The 25967-nt window shown below is 52.4% G+C and overlaps 1 protein-coding gene across 3 annotated transcripts in view; it reads left to right on the top strand.

Moving 5' to 3' along the window:
- Positions 1–25967, top strand: part of DTNB (dystrobrevin beta) — a 159270-nt gene that overhangs the window by 111785 nt on the left and 21518 nt on the right. For 2 of the 3 annotated variants that reach the window (XM_030468840.1, XM_030468842.1), the window contains exons 14-16: positions 2337–2422; positions 4543–4656; positions 8513–8609. In XM_030468840.1, the coding sequence (XP_030324700.1) occupies positions 2337–2422; positions 4543–4656; positions 8513–8609 (297 nt within the window). Of the gene's footprint in view, positions 1–2336; positions 2423–4542; positions 4657–8512; positions 8610–9699; positions 9783–25967 lie in introns of those variants that run through there. The other variant, XM_030468841.1, reaches the window with a different exon arrangement.

Below are 25967 nucleotides of genomic sequence, written 5' to 3'. Positions count from 1 at the left end.
CCCAGGAAGATGGAGTGCAGGTGTCAGAGAGCTGAGCAGTAAATGGATGGCTGGGGCTGGGTTTGTTTCTTGTGAAGTGCAGAGGACTTGAGAAGCAGAGGTAACTCAGGGAGCAGAGGTGTCTGGGCACGGGCAGCAGCAGTAGGGACCTGGTGACTGCTGCTTTCTGGAGTTATGAGAAAAGCATTTCCCAGCACAGCCCCAGAGCTCCTGCAAGGCAAGGAGGGTAATAACTTGGTGGTAACAAATGCTGGTCTGAAAGGAGAGCAGTGGCTGCAGGCAGATTTCCTTCCCTTTGCTCCAGAGGAGTTGATTCCCTGAAGAAATTGGGGCTGTTCCACCAACGTTCTGCCTGGAGCCCCAGGTTTGTGCATTTGGATGGTACCTTGTCCTTTACAAGCAATTGAAATGCCTCCCTGCAGAAAATGTGGTGAGATTCTGATCTGGGCTTTTGGCAGTGGTGCCAGGAGCAGAGGCTCCATGCAGAAACTGGGCCACAGGAAGGTCCCTCTGAGCATCAGGAAACGATTCCCAGAGTGAGGGTGACCAAGCACTGGCACAAGTTGCCCAGGGAGGTTGTGGAATCTCCCTTGGAGATCTTCAGGACATGATCCTGGCTCTGGGTGCTGCTGCCTGAGCAGATCATAGAATCATAGAATCATAGAATCATAGAATCATAGAATCCTAGGGGTTGGAAGGGACCTCGAAAGATCATCTAGTCCAACCCCCCCTGCCAGAGCAGGGCCACCTAGAGCACTTCGCATAGGAACGTGTCCAGGCGGGTTTTGAATGTCTCCAGTGAAGGAGACTCCACGACCCCCCTGGGCAGCCTGTTCCAGGGCTCTGTCACCCTTACAGGAAAAATTTTTTTTCGAATATTCAACTTGAACCTCCTGTGCTCCAATTTACACCCATTACCCCTTGTCCTATCACTGGTCACCACTCAGAAGAGCCTAACTCCATCTCCCTGACACTCACTCCTTACATATTTGAAAACATTGATGAGGTCACCCCTCAGTCTCCTTTTCTTCAAACTAAAGAGACCCAGCTCCCTCAGCCTTTCCTCATAAGGGAGATGTTCCACTCCCTTCATCATCTTAGTAGCTCTGCGCTGGACTCTTTCAAGCACTTCCCTGTCCTTCTTGAACTGAGGGGCCCAGAACTGGACACAATACTCCAGGTGCGGCCTCACCAATGCAGAACAGAGGGGGAGGAGAACCTCTCTTGACCTACTAACCACACCCTTTCTAATGCACCCCAGGATGCCATTGGCCTTCTTGGCCACAAGGGCACATTGCTGGCTCGTGGTCATCCTCTTGTCTACCAGGACCCCCAGGTCTCTTTCACCTCCACTGCTCTCCAGCAGGTCAGCCCCCAACCTATACTGGGCCATCGTGTTGTTCTTCCCCAAATGCAAAACTCTACACTTCCCCTTGTTGAATTTCATCATGTTTCTCTCTGCCCAACTCTCCAGCCTGTCTAAGTCTCTCTGAATGGCAGCACGGCCTTCCGGTGTGTCAGCCACTCCTCCCAGCTTAGTGTCATCAGCAAACTTGCTGAGGGTACATTCTATACCCTCATCCAAGTCGTTGATGAAGATATTGAACAACACCGGTCCCAGTACCGACCCCTGAGGGACTCCACTAGTCACACAACTCCAGAGGTCCCTGCCAGGCTCAGCTGTAGGACCTGGTGTCACAGCATGGCACCATCCTCTTCCTCAGGCACTTCTTAGCCAGGGACACCCACCCATGAGAAAAGATTTCTCCCCAGCTCTGAGTGGGCAACTTCTTGTGCCTGCTGGCCAGGATAGCTTTGAGTGGTACCAGGCCTCCAAAGCAGCAGCTCAGGATTCCAGTGGGGAAATGCCCTGAGCCAGGACGAGGCCCTGTGATTCCAGAGGCAGTGACCAGAGTTAAATTTAATGTCTGGGAATAATCCTGGCCATAAAATGTAAATTATTCTGACTTCTCCCCACCAGCTGAGATATGGGAAGGTCAGTGCTTCACTAGAAGACTTTCTGACCAAGGTCTATCTGCATCTCCTCCCAGAGGAGCCAGGCTGTGCTTTAGGAACAGATGGGTACAGTGTGTTTTTTTTCTGAAGGTCTTGAAAAAGCCAAAAAAAAAAGAAAAAAAAAAAAAGTTACTGGAATTCTTCAGATGGACAGTGAGGTCAGCAGCTGCCCACCCTGAGATCAGACCCAGGCAGCTGTGGAACCTGATCTGGAGGTGCCCCCATAGCCCACCCTGGGGTGTTCAGGAGACCCAGAGCTGGATCCAAGCCCTCCCATCCTCAGTCTCCTGTCTAATTCTTCTCTGTTCCTCACCCACCAGCCTCGCCCACCAGCAGACCTGGGGTTCAGCTTTGATGCCAACAAACAACAAAGGCAGCTGATAGCAGAGCTGGAAAACAAAAACAGGTAAAAAGCTTTGATCTGGAGCAATGTTTGTGGAGTCCTTGTGTTTGTTCTTTTCAGCCCTTTTGGGTTCTGTTAATCAGGAGGAGTTCCTGATCTCCTGTTGAAGGGTGTAGCTGCCCCCTGAACCCATGAGTTCTGTTCCCAAAGGGAGAAGCTTGATCTTCTTCACTGATCTTCTTAAAATAATCTCAACTCTGTTCCTGCCTCACGTTGCTCTCTGCCAACCCAGCAAAGTTCTCGCAGCAGGACCAAGCTGTGCAGAGAGCAGCAGGATAAAAATCAGGAGAAAATAAATCAGAGAATCATCAAGTCCCAGAATCTGAGGTTACAAGGGACCCCAAGGTTCATCTGGTCCAACCTTTCTTGGCAAAAGCACTGTGTGGACAAGATGGGCAGGAGCAAAGATCAGGAGAGGAGATGTAGCAGAGCGAGCAGGATGGAAGGCTGGGCTGGGTAAATTCAGCTTCAGAAGAATGAGTGGGGAGTTCTCCTTCTGGTGGAAGACAAAGGAGTCTGAAGGAATGGGGAGGCCTGGAAAAGGAGCACAGCAAGGGGTGGCACTGGGTGAGCTTTGAGGTCCCTCCAGCACAGCCCAGTCTGGGATTCAAGGAGTCTTCCTGCTCCAAAGAGTCTCTCAAGAAGAGATCCCTTCTTTTTATCCTCACATTGCCCTGGCAGCTGCTTCTGTGTCCACATTCTGAGTTCATGTTTCTCTGGATGAGAGAAGGTGCAGCCCTAAAGGACAAGCAGCTGCAAACCCCCTGTGCTGTGTGGTTGGGCAACCTGTGGGCTACCCCAGAACCTCTCTGTGTGACCTCCTGACACGAGGTTCCTCCAGGATGGTTTGGAGGAGAACCAGTTCCTGGAGAGCAGCTTGATCCTTGCAGCAGGGCACCAGCACAGCTCCAGCATCTGCCAAGAGCCCTCGGGGCTTTGAAGTGGTTGGTGGAGATCAGAGATAAGGGAGATCTCAGTCAGTGCTGGATTGAAACCCTGCATGGAGAACAGCTCCAAGGGTTTGGAAAAAAAAACAGGGGAGGAGGATCACAGATTATGATCTCCTCTGGCAGAAGGACTTGGTTTCCATTTCAACAGACAGGCCTTGGCTGTCAGGTGGGACCTTCCCTCCCCTGGGGCTGTGCAGAACCAGTGCCATTAATTGGGCTGCTGGCTGATTGCCTTCCCCTGGGGGGACCCCAGCACCTCTCTCTCTGTGAGCTGTTATTCTCCTTATTCCTACTGACCTGCCAGGAGCCCTTGGAAAGGTGAGGGGGGCTCCAGGAAAGCTGGGGAGGGACTTGGGACAAGGGCCTGGAGGGATGGGAGCCTGCGAGGGGGAAGGGTTTGCAGCTGGGAGAGGGGAGATGGAGAGGAGATCTTGGGCAGGGAGGGAGGGAGGGAGGGAGAAATGGTTTGGTTGGACTTGGTGATCTCCAAGGTCCTTTCCAGCCATGAGCATTCTGTGATTCTCAGGTGTGGGACATGGGTTAGTGGTGGCCTGGAATAAGGTGATGTCCTGGCTGGGCTGGAGTGGGCTAGGAGAAGGGGGAAGGGTTTGGAGCTGGGAGAGGGGAGATGGGGATGAGATGTGAGGGAGGAATTGCTTGGGGTGAGGGTGCTGAGCCCCTGGTTGCCCAGGTTGCCCAAGGAAGCTGTGGCTGCCCCATCCCTGGCAGTGTCTCAGCCCAGGTTGGATGGGGCTTGGAGCACCCTGGGCTGGGGAGGGGTCCCTGACCATGGCAGGGGGGACACTTAGGGACCTTTGAGGTCCCTTCCCACCCAAACCAGGCCGGGACTCAATGGCTCTCTGAAGCTCTCTGGTGCCTGCAGAATACACTGAAAATCACACTTTTTTCCTCTTTGCATGGTCCCTGAGCCCGTTCTGCAGGGAAGGGTTTGGAGAGGTGTTGCCAGCACTGTGGCACAGCAGTGATCTCATGCTCCTAATGAAGTAATAAGTTCCCTGTGTGTGTTCCAGCAGCTCTCAGGGCTGTGCTGCTTTACCTGCCTCTGGTGTGAACCTGGCAGCCAGCAGCAGCCTGGCAGAAGGTGCTGGAAGGGCTGTGGGAGTGCAGAGCTGACCTCCTTCCTCCTGCATCTCCCCTCTGTCGTTTCTCCAGAGAGATTCTCCAAGAAATTCAGCGCCTGAGGCTGGAACATGAGCAAGCCTCTCAGCCCACCCCCGAGAAGGCTCAGCAGAACCCAACGCTCCTGGCTGAGCTTCGGCTGCTACGGTAACAGGAAAATCACCCAGAGGTTCTGGGGGTTTGGTACCTGGGTCAGCCCCTGGGCTCTTGCCCCATCCCTGGCAGTGTCTCAGCCCAGGTTGGATGGGGCTTGGAGCACGCTGGGCTGGGGGAGGGGTCCCTGACCATGGCAGGGGGGCCCTGGGGGGGCTTTGGGGTCCCTTCCCACCCAAACCATTCCAAGATTTCCATGTGGTGGGAGCAGCATCTCCTGAGTAGCCTTGAAGTGTTATTTAAAGTGCTGAATTCTTCAGTGTATTGCAAAATTTTTTTTTTTAAAGTGGATTTAGAAGTAAATAAAATAATCTCTGAAAACGAATCTGATTTGTGTAGTTCAGAGAAGGAACTGTAAGGGGAAACCCATAGGAAAACCCAGCAGCAAGGGCATTATCTGCTCACCACGTGTCCAGAGGAGTGGAGCTGGAGGGAAATGTCACGCCTTGGATTTATCAGTGCAGTTCTGAAAATCCATCCCTCCCAACAGCCAGGCAGGACTAGGAAGCTGGGAAATGGTCCCCAAAGCCTCCTTGGTTCCCTTTGCATTTCTTTGTGCCATCAGTGTTTGTAGCATGAGGGGTTTCATGGGTTGGGTGGTGGGGAGGGGATTTTCTCTGGCTGTGTTTGGGTTTGTCACCAATTCCCAGTTAATTCAGAGCTTCAGAAGTGCTGTAACCTGGGGTAGGTTTGAGAAGTTTCATGGGTTGGGGTCAGGTTTTGCTGCCCAGGAATGGTGAAAGGTTTTCCAAAAACTGTGCTGCACAATCTGAGGCTTTCAACTTCTTCTTTTATGTTTTCATCCGGAGTTTGCTGTGTTACAGCACAGTTTGGGTTCTCACCAGAACTTTTCATTCAATTACCTGGTGGTAATGGCTCGTGGATTTTCTGGCTTTATGCTTTACCTTAATATGTGGATTTTTTTTAAACATACAGAGAGGATGCAGACAATTCCCAGAAATATTTATGCCAGAATTGGGGGAAAAGGAGATTGCAAGGCAGGTTGATGTGCTGCTTGACCCAGCAGAGAAAGGTGATGGAAGAACCAAGAGCTTAAGCTGGAAACCATCCAGGTTCAGCCCACAACTAAATCTTGTTTTTAAAGTGAGGCAATAATCTCAAGAGCAGGGATGCAGTTTTCTGTCCCTTCATGTATTTTCTGAAGATCTTTGTCCAAACTGCAGATTATCTGGAACAAACCAGGAGGATTTTAGAGAGCTGGTGTTTTGCTAAAGGAAAAAAAAAAAGTGCTGAGTGATCATTGCAGCCACTTTGGCCCCTCAGATATGTAAATTGCATTGGAAAAGGAGGAAAAAAAGGTTGGGTTCAGGCTGTGCAGCCTGTGGGGTCATGGTGGTTGCCTGGTGGGTGTCACAGGGGCTGGGAAGTTCTCCCTGCAGTGCCCTTTTTACCTCCATCCCTGTCAGACAGAGCTGGCAGCTTTTGTTGTAGAGGTGGGAAGAAAACCACATCCCCTGGCCCTGCTGGTGGGATGTCAGCTGATTCCTCTGCTTGGGAGAATCAAAGCTTCTGAGTTATTTCCAACCTTTGTGAGCTCCCTTTCCCAAACCTCATCCTTCCCCTGCTGAAAAGATTCTTTTCCAGAGTTCCTCTCTCTGAGTCTGCAGAGATTTTGATTTCCTCCCCTTTCCACCTCCTCTTGCATAAACAACTCGAGCTTTTCCAGTTTCTCCATCAAGAACAGGTTTGCCCTCCCTTTAGCTGCCAAGTCCCCTCCAGGTCCTGGGTGCCCCATCTGTCTGCAGCAGCAGGGCAGAGCTATGGGCAGAGCTCCCCTTGGCTTCCCTGCCACAGACATCCATCAGTTTCACACCCAGATGGATTCTCCTGACTGCCCAGCATCACTCTGGGAGTTCTCATCATCTCAGCAGATGATCCCTGGTGTGGAAGGACTTCACAAAGTGTCCCCAAGGAGGAGATGTTCCCCTGGGGAAGGTCTTGCCTTTGGGGTTACCTAAGGACATGTTACCAAATGATCTTCCCTTGATGAGTAGAATTTAGGCTCTGAAAGCCAAAAAAAAACCCAAACTAATCCATCAAAAATCAACCTGTCCTGGGTTTAAAAACCTGCAGGCAGCCCAGCCCTGGAGAGAAGTCCTGGGACTCCTTGTGGGATGCCTTGGGTGCAGCCAGGAGCTGCTCATCCCCACACCAAGGCCCTGCTTTGCCTCAGCACACTGTGTCTCTAGGGGCCATTTGCCTTTTTTTTAAAAAAAAAACCCAATCTTTAAAGCCCTTTGTCAAGGGCAAACAGCTCCTTCCTTTGCTGCAGGGCATTGACACTAAGATCAGCCCAAAGCAGTGAGCTGGTTGGTGCTCAGTCCTCATGAGCATTGCAGAGCTGTTCTGGTTCCACATGTTTGCAGTTTTGTGGTTGATAACCAGAATGTTGCTTGAAGGAACTGCAGGATAAGAGGCACAGGCTTTGAACTGGCCTGGAGAGAGAACAGACACCATGCAGCCAGGTAAAGCTGTGTCTGGGGGGACCTAAACACCCAGGAGGTGACCAGGCACATGTGGTCATCTCTTTAGGGCCTTACTTTTGGGGTAGGTTTTGGCATTTAATAACCACAGTCCTCAAAATAAAATAAAAAAGGAAGGGTGCTGAAAGAAATACCCAGAGCAGTCCAATCTCTGTGGTCTCCTCTCCCTTCTAGAAGCAGTGTGGAGACAAGTTCCTTCTGCTGGGTAGCTCTAGCTGCTTGCTGCCTGGCATGGGTGGTTTCTGGTTCTCAGCAGGTTGGCTCAGTCTGAGGAAATGGCCTTTTTTTTTTTTTTCCAGGTTCTAATGTCCTGTTGGTTGTTCTAAAAGCATAGAATCACAGAATCAGTGAGGTTGGAACAGACCTCCAGGATCATCAAGTCCAACCATCAACCTAACCCCACCATGCCCACTAATCCACATCCCCAGGTGCCACATCCACGTGGGGTTTTGATCCCCTCCACCCCTGGGCACCCTGTTCCAAGGCTTGACCACACTTTCAGTAAAGAGATTGTTCCTAACATCCAAATAAAACCAGCTGGTTATTAAAAATCCAACAATATTTATCCACAGCCTGTCACAGGAGAACACAGATATCATTTCAGGCATTTAGAAATTCAGTCTGGAATATGTGGTGGCTTCAGCTTTGGTTTAAGATGTTATGATGTCCACAGAAACAATGCTAGAGGAATAAATGCTGGGTTTTTTCTTGTGGTTTGTGGGGCTCAGTGTTTCTCAGATGAGATAAAAGCTGAGCTCTGGCAGGTGGACAGTTACTCTTTGAATTTCTCTTTGTATCTAAGTCCCTTCTATGGCTTTTTTTTTAATATAAACTAGAAGCATAGGGTTGTGTTTCCTGGAGTCCCTCAGGGCTGGGTGTCTGCAGGAGCAGAGGACACAGAGGTTTTCTGATGCTGAGGAAGGGGAAGGTCACCTCTCTGTCCTTTCCTTGCTGCCTGGGCTCAGGGATGTCAGCCCCATCACAGAAGTAGCTCTGTGGGTCTCCTGCCCCCCAGGTGATTGCTTTTCCTCTCCAGACATCTGCAGCCTTTTTTTTCTCTCTTATTTTTACTGGTTTTCTCTCCTCCTGTCGCTGGTTCTCACTTGTCTGAGGGCTCTGCAGGGGGTTGGCTCTGGCCTTCAGAAAGCCAAGATAAAATGGTTTGGTTTGGGTTTTCCCCTCAAAATGTAGAGCTCTCAAAAAAAAAAAAGGGCTTCCTACCACCCAGGGGCTGAGTGATTTGGGGATTTTCAGTGACAAGCCTGATGGTTTCCTACAGGTGCTTTTCCTGAAGGGCTTCTGAAACACCCCGGGGTTATTTTCTGACTCTTCTTTCCTTTGAACAGGCAGAGAAAGGATGAGCTGGAGCAGAGGATGTCAGCACTGCAGGAGAGCAGGAGGGAGCTGATGGTGCAGCTGGAGGGGCTGATGAAGCTGCTGAAGGTAAATCCTCACCCACCAGAAACTGTGGCACCCTGACCCTGGCACCCTGACCCACCTCGGGCATCCCCTCTCCTGCCCCCAGCTCCACGCTTTGCTCTCCAGCATCACAGATCCTGGGGAACAGGAGGAACTTGCAGAGAGTCACTGGAGGTGTTCAGCCTGGAGAAGAGAAGGGGAGACCTTAGAGCACCTTCCAGTGCCTGAAGGGGCTCCAGGAAAGCTGGGGAGGGACTTGGGACAAGGGCCTGGAGGGATGGGAGCCTGTGAGGGGGAAGGGTTTGCAGCTGGGAGAGGGGAGATGGAGAGGAGATCTTGGGCAGGGAGGGAGGGAGGGAGAAATGGTTTGGTTGGACTTGGTGATCTCCAAGGTCCTTTCCAGCCATGAGCATTCTGTGATTCTCAGGTGTGGGACATGGGTTAGTGGTGGCCTGGAATAAGGTGATGTCCTGGCTGGGCTGGAGTGGGCTAGGAGAAGGGGGAAGGGTTTGGAGCTGGGAGAGGGGAGATGGGGATGAGATGTGAGGGAGGAATTGCTTGGGGTGAGGGTGCTGAGCCCCTGGTTGCCCAGGTTGCCCAAGGAAGCTGTGGCTGCCCCATCCCTGGCAGTGTCTCAGCCCAGGTTGGATGGGGCTTGGAGCACCCTGGGCTGGGGGAGGGGTCCCTGACCATGGCAGGGGGGTTGGAGCCAGAATGAGCTTCAAGGTCCCCTCCGATCTCAACCATCTGGGGATTCTATGATTCTGTCTCTTCACTGACTCCCCCAGCTCCCAGAACTGTTTAAAAACTGTGAGGACAAATAGGGCTGGAGATAAGGAGAGAATTCTTCCCCATGAGGATGCAGGAGCAGTGAGCTGGTCCCAGAGAGGTTGGGGCTCTCTTCATCCCTGGAGGTTTTCAAGACCAGGCAGGACAGAGCTCTGAGCCACCAGGACTGAGCTGAGCTTGACCTTGTCCTGAGTAGGAGGCTGTGTCTGAGACCTCCTGAGGTCCTTTCCAACCAGAATCCTCCCGTGAGCCTTTCTCTCTGTCATGATTTGGTTCTGCACATTGCATAACACACTATTTATTTTTCCTGCATTCCCCTCCCAAGCTCTCTGTGGAGCCTGGCAGCTTCTCCTCCATTAAGGCATCCTCCAGGAAGACATCTGCTCCTGAGCTGCAGTGAGCAGGAAGGGAGAACTCACTGCCCATGCAAATGTGCTTGCACAGATAACAATCCATGCCTCGTGTTCAGGTTTAATGCATTTAGCTTCATTTTACACTCATCAGCTCCAGCACACGAGGTTCTCCCAGCACTAAATGAGGATGTGCTTGGGCAGCTCTGGGCTTTTCCCGCACACTCCTCACCCATCTCAGGGAGGGCACCCCTCAACACACACTTCTCATGGGTGACTTCTTTGCTTGCTCCAGATTTTCATGTAATTTTATTTTTTTAATTGGGGGAAAAAACAACAAGGGGAAGAATTCTTCTCTGAACCTTAGCAGGGAGTCACCAGAGGGTTTCACTTCTCCTCATCACCGTTTTCCCCTTTTTGGGGGGCCCTTTCTGCACCAAGGGCTGCTTTTTGAAGGCTTCCATGTCTGCAGCCCTGCAAAGTGCTTTATTTCTGTTCTGACAGCCTCTTGCAGGGCTGCCCTCCAGAGAGCTGCAAACATCACAGCTGCCTTCAGCAGCCCAGCTCCTGACACTTAACAAAATGGGACTGATTTGGCCAAACCTCTTTGCCAAGAGGTTCCAATGCTTCCCATTCATTATTAGCTGAGTCTTGTCTCAGCACTTCTGTTACTTTGAATAAATTCATGGCAGGGTGGGATGTTGATGCTCGTTCAAGTTTTCTTCCTCCCTTTTTGAACACCAGTTCCAGTCCCTGGCTAATCCAAACTCTCCCCAACCTTCCCCTCCCTGCCCTGGTGTCATTATTGTAGGAATCCCAGCTGCAAGCTCCCCAGCCCTGCAGATCTGCAAATGTTATTTCTAGGAGATAATTTTTAACACCTTTTCTCTTTATTAGTGGAAGACACTCCAGTGTTTGCTGCCAGCAGTTGTGAGGGGAAAGGACTTCTAGCCAGGCACAGCAGAAATACCAACTCTTCTTTCCCTTCTGAATATTTTACCATGGCCACCAAGAAACAATTCACCACCTCGAGGCTTTGTTCTGTTTCTGATATTTGTCTTCATTTCCAAGTCTCCTTTTTGGTGGTTTTAGCCCTGCCAGACACAATTTTGTGTTCCTGCAAGTTTGGGGATTTTCTCATCGTTTGGTGCATTTCAGAAATTCTAATTTATAATTTATGCCACACGTTAAGTTTTTATGGGGTTTTTTTCCATTTTCTCATGCAGTATTCTTTTACACTTTTAATGCTGCCTTCACCTCAGCATTTAGAGCTGGATTCAGCTCACCTGACATGGGCTGTCTGAGAGCTTGGTGCCTGGCTCAGGAGAGAAAGGAAAGCATTGCTTTGGGGGGACAGAGCTGTTCTCTGGAGGTTCATCCATTTTCCCCATGTTGAGCCATGCTGGGATTGTGGCCTCACAGCCAAAAAGGTTTCTCAGCTGCTTTGGTTGCTGGTTTGGAGGTGGTTAATGTCCTGATGAGAGATTAAGGATGGGTTTTGCATTGAGCAAACTTAGAATCCCAGCCTGGTTGTGCTGGAAGGGACCCCAAAGCCCCCCCAGTGTCCCCCTGCCATGGTCAGGGACCCCTCCCCCAGCCCAGGGTGCTCCAAGCCCCATCCAACCTGGGCTGAGACACTGCCAGGGATGGGGCAGCCACAGCTTCCTTGGGCAACCTGGGCAACCAGGGGCTCAGCACCCTCACCCCAAGCAATTCCTCCCTCACATCTCATCCCCATCTCCCCTCTCCCAGCTCCAAACCCTTCCCCCTTCTCCTAGCCCACTCCAGCCCAGCCAGGACATCACCTTATTCCAGGCCACCACTAACCCATGTCCCACACCTGAGAATCACAGAATGCTCATGGCTGGAAAGGACCTTGGAGATCACCAAGTCCAACCAAACCATTTCTCCCTCCCTCCCTCCCTGCCCAAGATCTCCTCTCCATCTCCCCTCTCCCAGCTCCAAACCCTTCCCCCTCGCAGGCTCCCATCCCTCCAGGCCCTTGTCCCAAGTCCCTCCCCAGCTTTCCTGGAGCCCCTTCAGGCACTGGAAGGTGCTCTAAGGTCTCCCCGGTGCAGCCTTCTCTTCTCCAGCCTCAACACCCCCAACTCTCTCAGCCTGGCTCCAGAACAGAGCTGCTCCAGCCCTCCCAGCAGCTCCAGGGCCTCCTCTGCACTGGTTCCAGCAGCTCTGTGTCCTTGTGTTGTCAGTTCTCTCGTCAGCAACGTCCTTCCAGCATTTTCTATCTTCTTTTCCATCAGGCCACGGGCTCAGCTTTCCCTTTGTCCTTAAAGCCCCCTGCACCCCCTGTGCCCCTGGCACCCCTCAGCAGTGGGTGTGGGGATCACCTCCCCGTGGGGTCTGGCTCCCAGCTGGGTGGACATCCAGCAGGCAGATCCCAGGTCACTTCTTCCATTTCCTCAGTGACAATTTCCTCATTAGCTGATGTGATGATGAATCTAATAACTGCTCCCTCCTTCTAGCAATGCCTCCCAAGATAGATTTTTTTCCACATCTGCAGTTAGTGCCAGACCCTCATCTTTCAATCTAACAACCTTTTCTGGTGGTGTGGAGGGGAGATCATTGCAGACCTTTTCCCTGAGCTGGCTCAACATCTGGTCCTGTGAATCCCAGTGCTGGGAGGAGCAACCAGGAGCCAGTGATTGGGCAGAGATGGGCCCAACATCTACTGAAACAGGCACCTGAAAAAACAAAAAAAACAGGTCTTGGGGGGAAGAATCCAGAAGTATCTGCCCAGAAATGGGGAATTCTCCAGAGTCATTCCCAAAGGGACCCTCAGTGCACAGCTGGGAAACATCTGTCCCTGCAGTGGTCACTGAGGAGAAGCTGCTGCAGATTAAGGGACGGGTTCTGGGTGATGCTGCTGAGAGGGGAGATGAATGAGGTTATGGATTTCAAAGCCAAAAGGAGCTTTTCCTTCATGGATTTTATTTCCCTGACCTGAATTCCTGGGGAAGATGTGCTTACCAGTGGTCCCTCTGCTCTGGCAGGGAACACAACACCTCATGGCTGGGCTCAGTGATCTTAAAGGGCTTTAGCAGAAGAATTCTGTGTTTCTGTGAGGCTGGAGAAGCTGTAATTGCCATTCCTGTGTAGATGAGGGTCATCAAAACCCTGCAGCCAGCCCTGCTGTGCACACAACTGCTTCTCCTTCTCCTCCTCCTCCAGCCCCAGGCAGGACTCAGAGTGGTTGCTGCATCTGCAAAGACAACATCTGGGCAAACCCTTGAATTATGGAAGCAACAATGGGATATTTTGCTGCTTCCCAGCAGTGTTCCTATAGATGTGACCCCACTGCCCTGGCAGGACTGTGGTGTACATTGCCTTGCTTCAAAAGAGGATAAATTCATCCCTATTTCACCTCTTTTACTGCATTATAGAATCCCAGGCTGGTTTGGGTTGGAAGGAACCTTAAAGCTCCTCCAGTTCCAACCCCTGCATGGTCAGGGACACCTCCCCCAGCCCAGGGTTCTCCAAGCCCCATCCAGCCTTCCAAATGAGCAGTGATCCATCCATCCATCCAGACAAAGCTTGCAGTGCACCAAAGGAATTGTTTCCTCTGCATCTTTGTCCTGACTCCCTGGTTTTGGTGCTTTTGCCTCTCAGTTTCTGCCCTCCCATCCCAGATCTGGTTGTGACACACATTCATTTGTCCTCCTGAACCCCATGGGTGGAGGACCCTATGGGCACTCTCTGACCAAGGTGATGTTTTTTTCTTCTGGAAAAGGTTGGATGCTCATGGTGGCAAATCTCTGCACACAGGGAAATGAGTGGAAAGCTGTGGTTGCACCCCCAGGATGGGATTTCCAGACTTCAGGGGGAGGCAGTCTGAGCTTCCTTGCCTTGAGGGCAGCTCCTGAGGCTTTGTGTGTCCAGAGAAGGGAATGGAGCTGGGGAAGGGTCTGGAGAAGATGGGGAAGGGTGTGGAGAAGTTGTGAGGAGCATCTGAGGGAGCTGTGGGTGCTGATCCTGGAGCAGAGGAGGCTGAGGGGAGACCTTGTGGCTCTCTGCAAGCCCCTGAGAGGAGGTTGGAGCCAGGGGGGGTCGGGCTCTGCTCCCAAGGAAGAAGGGATGGGACAAGAGGAACTTTGGGCACACCTCAAGTTGTGCCAGGGGAGGTTTAGGTTGGAGCTGGGGAAGAATTTCTGCCTGGAAAGGGTTGTCAGGGCCTGGCCCAGGCTGCCCAGGGCAGGGCTGGAGTCCCCATCATGCCTGGAGGGGTTTCAGAGCAACCCCTGGGGATGTGGGGATGAGGGACATGGGGTAGGGGTGCTGGGGAAGGGTTGGACTCAATGATCTCCAAGGTCTTCTCCAACCAAAGCAATTCAATGGTTTTTGAGTCCAGGGTAGGAATAGAAGCTGGTAAAGGTTCTGTGTAGAAGGAAAGGTATCCACTGGATCTCCTCTCCTGTATCCAAGACCTGTGAGATCCCTCCCATGAGGTCAGCTCTCCCTGACACCAAAGGTCACTTCAGACTCTGCTCTGGGGCATGGAGCAGGGGACACCTTTGCTCATGTCCTCATTTCCCTTCATGTCCAGTGGTGTGGAGCCTGGGCTGTGTTCTGTGTCTGTTTCCTTTTCATGCAATAATTAATCCATCCTCTTTCTCTCTTCACCTTTTTCTTTTGCCAACGTTTGTAGGAAGAAGAGCAAAAGCAGGCAGTAAGTTGACTTCGGTTTGTCATGATCTAACTCTTTTTTTGTCTCTGTGCATGAAAACAATTTTCTGTTAATTGGCTTGTATGCAAATGAAGTGTGGGAGTGTGGGGTCTTCCTCAGTTGGAAGTGTGACAGCTGCCCTCAGCACTCCCCACTCCAGCATGGTTTTGTTGGCATCCTTAAAGCTGCTCCTCTCTCCCTTTCAAATTGCATTTCTCACCCTGGGTACAGGACCAGTGGCTGCATTCCTTGGGTTGTTATGGAGTTGTGCATGACCATCCAGGGTGGAAAATGTGGATTCTCAGCTGGCTTTGTAATTTATTGTGTTGGCAATTTCTCTGGGGTGTTGTACATGCTAAGAAAGCTTTCTTGTCTCTTCAGGAATCCTTTCATTTCCCTCCTTGCCACATACAAGTCCATGCATGGAAACTAATTAATGACTTAATATTCTGGGCATGGATCCATAGCTCTCAGTCATGATAAAGTCTCCTTGAATTAGTCCCAGTGTGCTCATTGTGAGCAGGGTGAGTAAACGAGAGAGAAGAACATGTTTTGCTTTGTTACTGGTTTTCATTTTCTCTGCCCACCTGTGACAATCTGGATCCAGTGTTAATTTCAGAATCCACTCCAGAGGGAGCCCTTTTGCTTTTCCTGGTAGTAGCCAGATGTTCAGTGTTGTCTCTCTAGCAGAACAAACCTCCAGCCTTTTCCATCCTGGTTTGCTTTACCCACCAAGCAGTGATGAAGGTTAATCCTGTGTTTCCCCGTGCTAGGTTGTTGGGTTTTTCCTTTTTTCATGTTGTTTGTCAGGTCCTTAAGTTGGATGTTGGATACATGGACTGGAAATTATGGTGAGGTTTTTTTTTTGCAAGGAAATACATATTCCAGGGTAACTTGTGTTGCTGCAATCATCTCAGTGCTGAACCAGGCTGTCAGTGACTCCTGGGTGGCCTTTAATGAAAGTTCTGTCCTCAGTTTAAGTTGGGGTAAGTGGAGTGTTGGAGCCCAGGGCATCTTGGGTTGATGCTGCCAGTGCAGGTTCATCCCTGGGTTCACCAAGGCACCCTGCAGAAATCCTTTGGCTTCATGAAGGGACCAGGAATTTCCTGGAGGAAGAGAAACAACTGAGACAGCACCTGCCCTGCCCTCCAGCTTCTGCTGCAGGGTTTGTCATCCTCCTGCCCAACATCACTGCTGGGAGTAATCATCTGTGTGGAAACACTGTGTGAAATTAGCTCCTGCCTGGGTCGTGAGGTTCATCTGGGTTGTGGATCTGGAAGAAGGGTAAATATGAGATGAAAGGAAGAACTTGTCCAATTCTGCCTTCCTTCTTTTCCTGGAATGCTGAGCTGGGAAGTGGATGAAGAGAGACAAAAATTATGTGAAACTCAAGAAGGCAAATTCTAGCCGACCAAAGGACACGTTGGTGTAGGAGTTGAAACTTCACATCCTTACATCTGCATGGGCTGATGGAGCTGGAAATGCTCTCCTCTTCACCCTAGAGGTGCAGCCTGAAGAAGCTGGAAGTCCCAGGACGTGATGCTCCACTTGGCTGAGAACCAGCCAGCTCTGGAGATCATCTCCTTCACCCCCTGTGCAAAGCAAGGTCAGCCAGAGCTCAGCATCCTGTCCCACCATGATTCCACAGCCTCAGTGGGCAACCAGTTCTTGTGCTTCACCACCCTCTCCATGAGCAAGTTTTTTCTCTAATTTTTAAGCAGAATTTCCTTCATTTCCATTTGTGCCTGTATTTCCATTCCATTGCCTCTGGTCCTTTCACTGGAGACCACAGAGAGGGATCTGGCTCTGTTTTGTCTTTTCCACAAGGGCTTTACAGAACTGCTAAGATCCCTCTGAGCCTCCTCTTCTTGCAGCTGTCCAGTTCCAGCTCCTGCAGCTTCTCTTCATGGGGCAGACACATTGGTTCCTTCATCATCTGTGTGACTCTTCCTTGGACTTGTTCCAGTCTTGCTCCAAATCTTTCACCTTCAGGATTTTCCAGAACTGGACCCAACACTCCAGGTGGGACCCAGAGAGATTGGATGGGGCTTTAAGCAACCTGGTCTGGTGGGAGGTGTCTCTGCTCACCCTTGAAGGTGATGTCCCAGGTCCCTTCCAACCCAAACCATTCTGTGATTCCATGGTTCTGTCACCTCCCCAGTGCTGAGCTGGGGGCAGGGTCCCCACGTCCCCACCCCAGCCCTGCTGACAGCACAGCCCAGGATGCTGGGGACTGTCTTTTGTTTGGCTTTCTTTGGCTCATGTTCAACTTCTTTGCAGGACCACAACATCTTGTTCTTCCAAGCTGCTCCCCTCTCAGCCAGGCCCCAGAATGCACTTGCTGCACGTGGCTTTTCCTTCCCAGGAGCAGACCTTGTACTCACTGGTGAGCTTGATGAGGTCCCTACCTACCCATTTCCTCAGCCTTTCAGCCTCCCCTCACACTTTTGCATTGCCTGCAAACTTGAGGCAGGCACCTGGACCATTGCTGATGGGGATAAACAGCAGTGACTCCAGTATCCCTGGTGACATCCCTGCCCATCCCAGTGTTCCAGTGCTCTGGAAGGGAATCTCCAGCTCAAAGTGCAGAAGAACTCACTGGCCCATACCCTGGCTTCCAGATGTCTTCAGGACTTCATGGTCATCCACGTACTCCAATAACAAAATAAAGGGCCAAGGAAGTATCATGGGCTGAGGAAACACTGCAGAACTGTAAAAATAGCATCAAACATCCCCCTGTCCTTTAGAACTTCTGCAAGTTTTGGTGGCTCTTGGGTCTCATCTTCCCCCTGCACGTGTATAGAGCCCTGAGGTAGCTGGGAAAGGGCACCAGCCTAGGGTGGGATCTGTCCTTGGGTCCACAAGCATTTGTCTTGGAAAAAGAAGTTAGAGGAGAAGAGCTTGGTCTGGTCAGTATCTCCTGGAGGTCTGTGCACTGGTCCAGAAAGAGCAGGAGCAGATGTGAGGGGAAATGTGGAGCAGCATCTGAGTCCTGTGGCAGAGGAGATCCCAGTGTCTGAGTGATCTGAAGTGATGGGTGTGAGATGGGCTGTGTGGCACCAGGAGCTGACATGAAGGGTTAAGGTGAGAAGCAGTCACTGACTCAGGGCTGGCAGCAGATCCAGAGCAGCAGCAGCCACGCTGGGAATCTCCAGTTTCATTCTGCATTTAACTGAGACAACGTGTGCTGTGTTCAGGGGCTGCTGGGGCCATGCTGAATGTCTTGGCTGTCACCAAGAGCCAGCATTCCCCCCAGCACAGAGACACTCACCCTGCTGGGGCAGTTTCTCTATTTGCAGCCAGAGTAATTCCATGTGTAAGCACTGAGCAGAGATCCTGGCTGTTCCTGGGAGGTGAGTAAGAAGCTCCTTGACTGCTGCTGTTGCCACCAAGAGCCTACAGAAGCTGTGATCACTGACTTGAATCTGCAGGAACAGACCTGAGCCCAGTGGCATCTGAGAGGCTCCAGCCACAGAAACGTCCTCAGAAGTCTGAGAAGCTGCTGTGTCTCTTGGCCAGTCTGGGTCCAAAAGCCCTGGCAAGTCACAAGGTGTTTGTCTCAGGAGAGACACAGCTGCTGCTCCTGGGTTTTGCAGGAAGGGCTCATAACTTCAGCTGATAACTTCATGTGCCCCATGTTCACAGAATCATTGAATGGTTTGGATGGAAGGGACCTTAAAGGCCATTTAATCCAACCCCATCCAGGAGGCAGAGACATCTCCAACCAGAGGCTGCTCAGAGCCCCATCCAACCTCTCCTGGAATGGTTCTGGGGATGGAACATCTCCCAGCTCTCTGGGACACCTGGGCCAGGGGCTCAGCACCCTCAGCATGGACAATTTCTCCCTTGTATCTGGTATGAATCTCCTTTGGTTTGAAACCATCACCTCTTGTCCTATCACTGCAAGCCTTATGAAAAGTCCATACCCTACCAGGCTCTCCTAGTGAGGTTCTGAATTTCTGGACTGTCTCCTCCATTGCAGGATTGGTCCTTGGGATCAGCAGAGCTGGTCCTGGTCAGAGCCTTGAGGAGCAGCACATGTGTAAAGATGCCATTCCCATAGCAGGAGATGCTCTCCACACTCTGCTCTACTACTGCTGCAATTATTGTGTCCCAGCTAATAAAGCTCTTTGCCAGCATTGATCCTAATTTACAACAGGAGCATTTTCATGTCACAGCTGGTGAATAATCTGCTAAATATTAAAACCTCTTTGTGGTGTCGTCAGCTGAACAAGCCATTGGAGCTGTGTGTGCTGCTTGGTGTTCAGAGGAAGGTGGAAGGGACTCACAGAGATGAACATCACGTGTAGGATGTCTCTGGCGTGTAGTACAATCCAGACAACAAATCCAGAGGAGCATCAAGGGCTCATACTGTGACACAAGAGAACTTCTCTAATGCCACACAGGCCCAGGGAGGACTTCACAGCAGAGGAGCTCACATGGGAGTGATTAAACCCTGGAATGGAAATCTCCTCCTTGCAGAAGATGGTGGGAACCAAGCAACGATGAATTTTGAGGTTATGTTGCCAATCAGAAACAGTGGACAGGCTCCAGCTATGGATTTTGTGGGAGGGTTGCTCTTTAACCCCAAGGAGAGGGAGTCAGGCATTCCTGCTCTCCTCCCATTGTTCAGAGGGGGAGGACACCCATGATACCTTCCAGGCAGCTTGAGCAGCACCTCGGATGTGCTGAACCTTCTTAACCAACAGCAACAGCCAAGCTGAGCCCAGGCAGCAAGCCAGGGTGTCCTGTGACCCTTCCCAAGAGACACAGAAACCTGTGAGTGGGGAATCCCCAACCTCAGAGACCCCTGTGAGAGCTGGAGGACTCTCATCGTGTTGGTATCCAAACCTGCTCTTCACTTCTCCACCATTTTTGCATCAAGCAGAGGTCCTGTAGTGCTCTCCATCCATCGATGGATGTCTGGGCTGCTGCCACCATCACACTGCTGCACTGGAACAGGAAGATGAATTGCTCCTCGTGCCTCAGCACAGTCACCTCCCCAGCCTCCTGCCCTCGTTCCTCCACAGGTGATGGGCAGTGATGGGTCCTGGCTGGCAGCTCACACAGCCCAGCCTGCTGGACTGGTGTTTATTCATTTATATTCATCACTGAGAAGCTCTTCTGAAACAAGTGGCAGACCAGGTTCTGGAGGGTGGGAGCGGACAGCCCAAGCAGGATCCTGGAGGAGAAGACAAAGCTGCCTGCTGAGGAGAAATAAGGAAAGGACCAAACCCGGTTGCCCACCAGGTGCTGTCAGATGGAGACAGACAAAGCCCCTGGGCCAGCGGGTTTGCTGGGTCCTGGTGGCAGCGTTGGGGCTGTTGAGCCTGGGAGCTGGCAGGGAATGTTCCTGCTGGAAGATGTTCTGCCAGGAACCTCATTCCAGGGCTAGGAACACTCCTGGGGAGGGTGCAACTTGCTGGGGTAGCCAGGAAGGGTTTGAGTTGGTGCCTCCATACCAACATGTTCTTGGGCCTCCTCAAGGATGTCAGAGTTCTCCTGATAGAGCCATTTAGATGTTTAAAGTCCTGCAGGACTGCAGGGAGCCAGCCCTCTGTATCCATGGAGTTTATCTGTCAGTAGCTTTTTGGAAAGTAAGTCTGGGTCTGTGCTGGCACCAGGTGATGGAGGTGAAGAAGACCTTACCCTGCTCTTCAGCTGCCAGCAGATGGGGAGGTATGGGGAGGATGTGCTGGGATATGAGGAGGAAAGGTTGGCAGGGACTCTCTCTGGGTACACATCAGGATTCCTTGCTTGGAAATCTGTTTGCTCTGCTGGAGCTCACTGTCCTGTGGTGCTGGGGTGTCAGGGAAGAGACAAATCCCTGAGGAATGTGGTGATGCTCCCTGTCTCAGTGGGGTGAAATAATGGTGCTGGTCACAGGTTGGACTGGGTGATTTTGGAGGTCTCTTCCAACCCAAACATTCTGTGATTCTGTGGAGATGGAGGTGTGGAGCCCATGTCTGGAGAAGACCTGGTGTCTGTCTGAAGGGCAGGAAAATCCCTTTCTTTGTGGTGAGGGTGCTGAGCCCCTGGTTGCCCAGGTTGCCCAAGGAAGCTGTGGCTGCCCCATCCCTGGCAGTGTCTCAGCCCAGGTTGGATGGGGCTTGGAGCCCCCTGGGCTGGGGGAGGGGTCCCTGACCATGGCAGGGGGAGCACTGGGGGGGCTTTCAGGTCTCTCACAGCCCAAAGCATTCTCTGTGTGTTCATCACCCTTCCTCAGGCTGGGTGGGTGTCAGAGGGAGATGGGTGCTGCCCCTCTGCCCCGTGCTGAGCCAGCCCAAAGGCTGCAGAACGGTGCCAGTGTGCCCAGTGTCAGTGCTGGTGGCTTTGCAGAAGCTGCTGCAGGAGAGGAGGAGGTGCAGGAGCATCCCTGGGCTCCTCCAGGGCCACTCAGAGGGGTTCTGGTCCCTCTGGTCCCTCCAGCCCGGTTTGGAGGCCTCCAGCAGCATGGAGGAGCTGCTGGGTGAGTCCAACCCGAGGCAGCAGAGAGCACTTGGATGTTCCCAGCTCCTGAGCTGGAGTAACCAGAGACCTTTTCCAAAATAGCAGCCCTGGCTGTTCCGCTGTCCCGGGGGAGGTTTGGGCCAGCGGGCAGGGGGGGTTTGCAGCCTCCCCGTCCCATTCATCCCTTCCCTCCGTCCCATTCCTCCGCACTTCATCAGCGTTTGGACCCAACAGGCAGGAGTTTGTTCCCTCTCCTCTGGTCCAAGCCCTGCCTCCCCCCAGAGCTGCCAAGTTCCAACTTTTAGAGCCGCTTCCCTTTTAACAAAGCTCCGTGCAGAGCTGGAAGGGAAAAAAAAATACACTTACTGCTTGCAGTGTCCTCCAAAGCCAGCTGAAGGGGTTGGGCTCCTTTCCTAAACAGATCCTCTCTCCAGAGCCTGCCCAGCATGAAGATTTCTCAGTTTTTATCAATTTTTTCTCTCTATTTGCATGCTTTTGTTTTTGTTTCGCTTAATGCACGTTATTTGTGAAAGGAGAAGCCTTGGAACACTGGCCCAGGGAAGATGTCCCAGCAGCTCCTGCTGATTCCTGGGGGGTGGCTGGAAGGAAAGGGAAGGTTTGGTCGTGTGCCACGTGTGCTCGGAGGGGCTCCAAGAGCCCAGAGAGCTGATGTCTGTATTGAGAGTGTTCTGCTCCTCCTCCTGAGGGCCCAGAACTTGGCTGCCTGAGCCTTGGGTGAGAGGAGTCTGTGCTGGGTGACAAGATGAGGGGCTGGGCTGGGCTGGAGGGAGCAGTGCTGGGCACAGGGCTCACTGCTGGGGCCTCTTTAACATCTTGATCAGAGATGGGGCTGGGGGACAGGGGGCACCTCAGGCAGTTTGGAGGTGACACTGAGCTGGGCAGCAGAGTTGGGCTGCTTGAGGGTAGGGAGGGATCCATGGGATCATGGGGATCCATGGGGATCTGCTGGGGAAGGGGCTGGAGAAGCTGGAGAAGGGTGTGGAGAAGTTGTGAGGAGCATCTGAGGGAGCTGTGGGTGCTGATCCTGGAGCAGAGGAGGCTGAGGGGAGACCTTGTGGCTCTCTGCAAGCCCCTGAGAGGAGGTTGGAGCCAGGGGGGGTCGGGCTCTGCTCCCAAGGAAGAAGGGATGGGACAAGAGGAACTTTTGGCACACCTCAAGTTGTGCCAGGGGAGGTTTAGGTTGGAGCTGGGGAAGAATTTCTGCCTGGAAAGGGTTGTCAGGGCCTGGCCCAGGCTGCCCAGGGCAGGGCTGGAGTCCCCATCATGCCTGGAGGGGTTTCAGAGCAAGCCCTGGGGATGTGGGGATGAGGGACATGGGGTGGGGGTGGTCTGGGCAGCATTGGGTTGTGGTTGGGATCAATGATCTCAAAGGTCTTCTCCAACCTAAGTGAGTCTGTAACTCCATGACTGAACTGGAAGAGGCTGGTGCCATTCCCACGTTGGATTTTTTGGGTTGATCACAGGGAGTGAACACCTGTGGGTCAGGGAGGGTGTTGGAGCAGGGATGAGCAGTAAGAGAAAAGTCTCCTTCCCGCAATGGCAGCTGGGGAGGAAGCTGCACGGGGGGACAAGCAATGTCTCTCCAGAGTCTGTGATTCTGTAGAACCATGAGACCCATGCTGAGGCTCATCCTGTAGGAACTGCTGATCAGTCACCAGTAAGCATCTCATCTGGGAGGTCAGAGAGGGGTTTGTAGTTGAAGATGCCTTCTCACTGTGTAGGTGTTCCTGTCCTTTCTCACTTGTTTGTGACAGCTCACTGCAGTGTGTTGCTGGTATTTTTCATTCCATGTAGATGTTTCCACCAAAGCATTTGTTGCCACCTCTGGGCTCAGATATTCATAGCCTGGAGAGGTGGTGGTTCCGGTGGGGGGGGTCTTTAGGATGACTGGAGAGATGTATGACAGGCATTTGCATTTGTTTTGGCAAGATGTGATTTCACTTGATGTTTGTTTAGTCCCTGGGAAACGTGATGCTGATGATGAGTTTGGCAACGCTGGCAGCCAGAGGACAGAGCTCTGCAGTCATTTATTGTACTGTGTTTGCTTTCAGCATGGATGGGAACTTCTGAAATGAGCATCCTGTGGAGTCTCTGTCCTGGGCTGCACCCCCAGGGTGTGAGCAGCAGGGCCAGGGAGGGGATTGTCCCCTCTGCTCTGCTCTGGGGAGACCCCCCTGGGGTAAAGCTGTGTCCATCTCTGGGGTCCCCATCAGCAGAAGGACCCGGAGCTGTTGGAGCCAGTGCAGAGGAGGCCCTGGAGCTGCTGGGAGGGCTGGAGCAGCTCTGCTCTGGAGCCAGGCTGAGAGAGTTGGGGGTGTTGAGGCTGGAGAAGAGAAGGCTGCACCGGGGAGACCTTAGAGCACCTTCCAGTGCCTGAAGGGGCTGCAGGAAAGCTGGGGAGGGACTTGGGACAAGGGCCTGGAGGGATGGGAGCCTGCGAGGGGGAAGGGTTTGGAGCTGGGAGAGGGGAGATGGAGAGGAGATCTTGGGCAGGGAGGGAGGGAGAAATGGTTTGGTTGGACTTGGTGATCTCCAAGGTCCTTTCCAGCCATGAGCATTCTGTGATTCTCAGGTGTGGGACATGGGTTAGTGGTGGCCTGGAATAAGGTGATGTCCTGGCTGGGCTGGAGTGGGCTAGGAGAAGGGGGAAGGGTTTGGAGCTGGGAGAGGGGAGCTGGGGATGAGATGTGAGGGAGGAATTGCTTGGGGTGAGGGTGCTGAGCCCCTGGTTGCCCAGGTTGCCCAAGGAAGCTGTGGCTGCCCCATCCCTGGCAGTGTCTCAGCCCAGGTTGGATGGGGCTTGGAGCACCCTGGGCTGGGGGAGGGGTCCCTGAGCATGGCAGGGGGGGCACTGGGGGGGCTTTGAGGTCCTTCCAACCCAAACCAGTTTGTGAGTTGGTGATGTGCTGTCTTTCCTGGCCATGCTGACTCTTTCTTCACTCTGGTGCCAAGGTCCTGCTCTGCCATGTCCAGGAGCTGAAGTCCGTGCAGGCAGCACATGGGCTCTGCTCCTGAAGGAGACAATCTGGAGAAAGGTTTTATTCTCTGCCACTGCTCATTTCTTTTCCTGTCTGGTAGCACTGGGCTGGCACCAACCCCACCTGCCCAATGCCAGAGGTTGGGGAGATGTTCAGTGTTTGAGTCTCAAGCAGCACGACAGCACCAAATGTTCTCACCATCCTTTGGTGTGAAACAGAGAGTGTCCCTTGTAGAGCCAGGGAGAGCTGAGGCTTGCTTAGACATCCCAGACTACCCGGGAAGATGCTGCAGGTCCCCAGGGAGCTGCTGCCTGTGCCTGGGCTGACACTTGCAGAAAGTTTGGGCTGATTCTCACACTCAGCAAGCAGGGCAGGAGCCCGCGGTGCAAGCACAGACCTTTAACTTCAGAAGGACTCATTTCCACCTGGCAGGAGAACCATCCCCAGAGCTGACCTGTGGACGTTTGGGAGGCTGGAAGGTGCTTAATCCTGTCAATGCTCAGGAATTCAAATTGCAGGAAAATGGATATTAAGGGTGTTTCTGCACGTGCATCTGTCGTACTTTCCCTCCCGTCATCACCCCGGCCCAGCAGGGTAATGGGAGCCACATGAAGGACATCTGGATCCAGGGCTGGTTTATATGGCACCTGGCCCTTATTAATAGTAATGAGGAAATGGCAGTTTGGGATTTCTTGACCTCACATGAAATTCATTTCGCTGGGCAAAGGTTGCAAACAGATGGCAGCAATTTGGGGCTCATTTCATCATCTGTTGCACAGCTTTTTTTCTGCTCCGTTTTGGCCCTTTCCTGTCTAAGGAGCTCTCCCTTTTTTCACCTCATCTCCTTACAAGGGTTGTCTGTTTCAAAGGGAGTCCTGGAACATCTTGTTAAAGCATGTTAGATGCAGCACAAGGGTTTAGGTATGGCCTGATACAACAAAATAATCCCTTGGGGCATAAATCACTCTTTTACTAACTCTGTTGTAAACTTTTATCTTTTTGAAGTTGGTAGTTTCTGCTGGGTTGTTGGCCTCTCTCCAATTTGCTCTTTGCCTCCCCAGCCCACGAACACACTTCTGCACTCCAACTTTGAGCAAATGGAAGAGCTCTGAGGAGACAGAACCCCAGGGGTGTCAGTGTCACTGGGTTGTGGTCACATCATTGTGTGACCCAGCTCAGAACACCCACCAGAAGGGTTTGCATTTGTGTCTGCCTCATCATTGCCATGCTGGGGTTGACTTGGTTATGGAATCATCAAATGCCAGCAAGATTTGGGTGGGAAAGGACCTTAATGTCACCCAGGGCCCCCCCTGCCATGGTCAGGGCCCCCTCCCCCAGCCCAGGGTGCTCCAAGCCCCATCCAACCTGGGCTGAGACACTGCCAGGGATGGGGCAGCCACAGCTTCCTTGGGCAACCTGGGCAACCAGGGGCTCAGCACCCTCACCCCAAGGAATTCCTTATTAACATCTCATATAAATATCTTCAGTTTGAAACCATTCCCCCTGGGCCTATGTGCCTGAGGTTGAGCAAAGCATCTGAGGCTGTCCCATGCCATGTCCCTTTCTCTAAACTGGGGAGACATGGATGGTGGGTGGGTGGGTGGTTGGATGGATGGATGGATGGATGGACCACTTGGTGGGTAAGGAACTGTCTGGCTGGTCAGTCCCAGAGAGCTGCAGTCAGTGTCTGAGTGTCCAGGTGGGATCCATGAGGAGTGGTGTTTCTCAGGGGCTGGTACTGGTACCAGTGCTGTTGAACTCCTTTGGCAGTGGTGTGGATGCGGGACTGGGTGCTCCCTCACCAGCTCTGCCCCTGACACCAAGCTGTGCTCTGGTCATCACACCTGAGAGCTGGGCACAGAGTTCAACAAGAACAAGTGCAGGGTCCTGCACTTAGATCAGGGCAATTCCAAGCACAGATCCAGGCTGGGCAGGAGAGGAGGAGATTTGTTTGGAGATGTTGCCACCAGGAGCTGCTCTCCTTGAAGAGCATCCCCAGGTCCTGCAGCCAAGGGGAGACCTTAGCAGTTTGCTCTGGCTTGGCCAGGAAGGTGCCTGGGTGTCCTCCTCCATTTGTGGTGCTCCTGGAAGGATTAAATCTTTGAACTGTGTG

The sequence above is a fragment of the Calypte anna genome, unplaced genomic scaffold (assembly GCF_003957555.1).
Source record: "Calypte anna isolate BGI_N300 unplaced genomic scaffold, bCalAnn1_v1.p scaffold_86_arrow_ctg1, whole genome shotgun sequence".
Lineage (NCBI taxonomy): Eukaryota > Metazoa > Chordata > Aves > Apodiformes > Trochilidae > Calypte > Calypte anna.
Note: the sequence above shows the minus strand (reverse complement) of the source record. Positions and strands in the feature narration are given on the sequence as shown.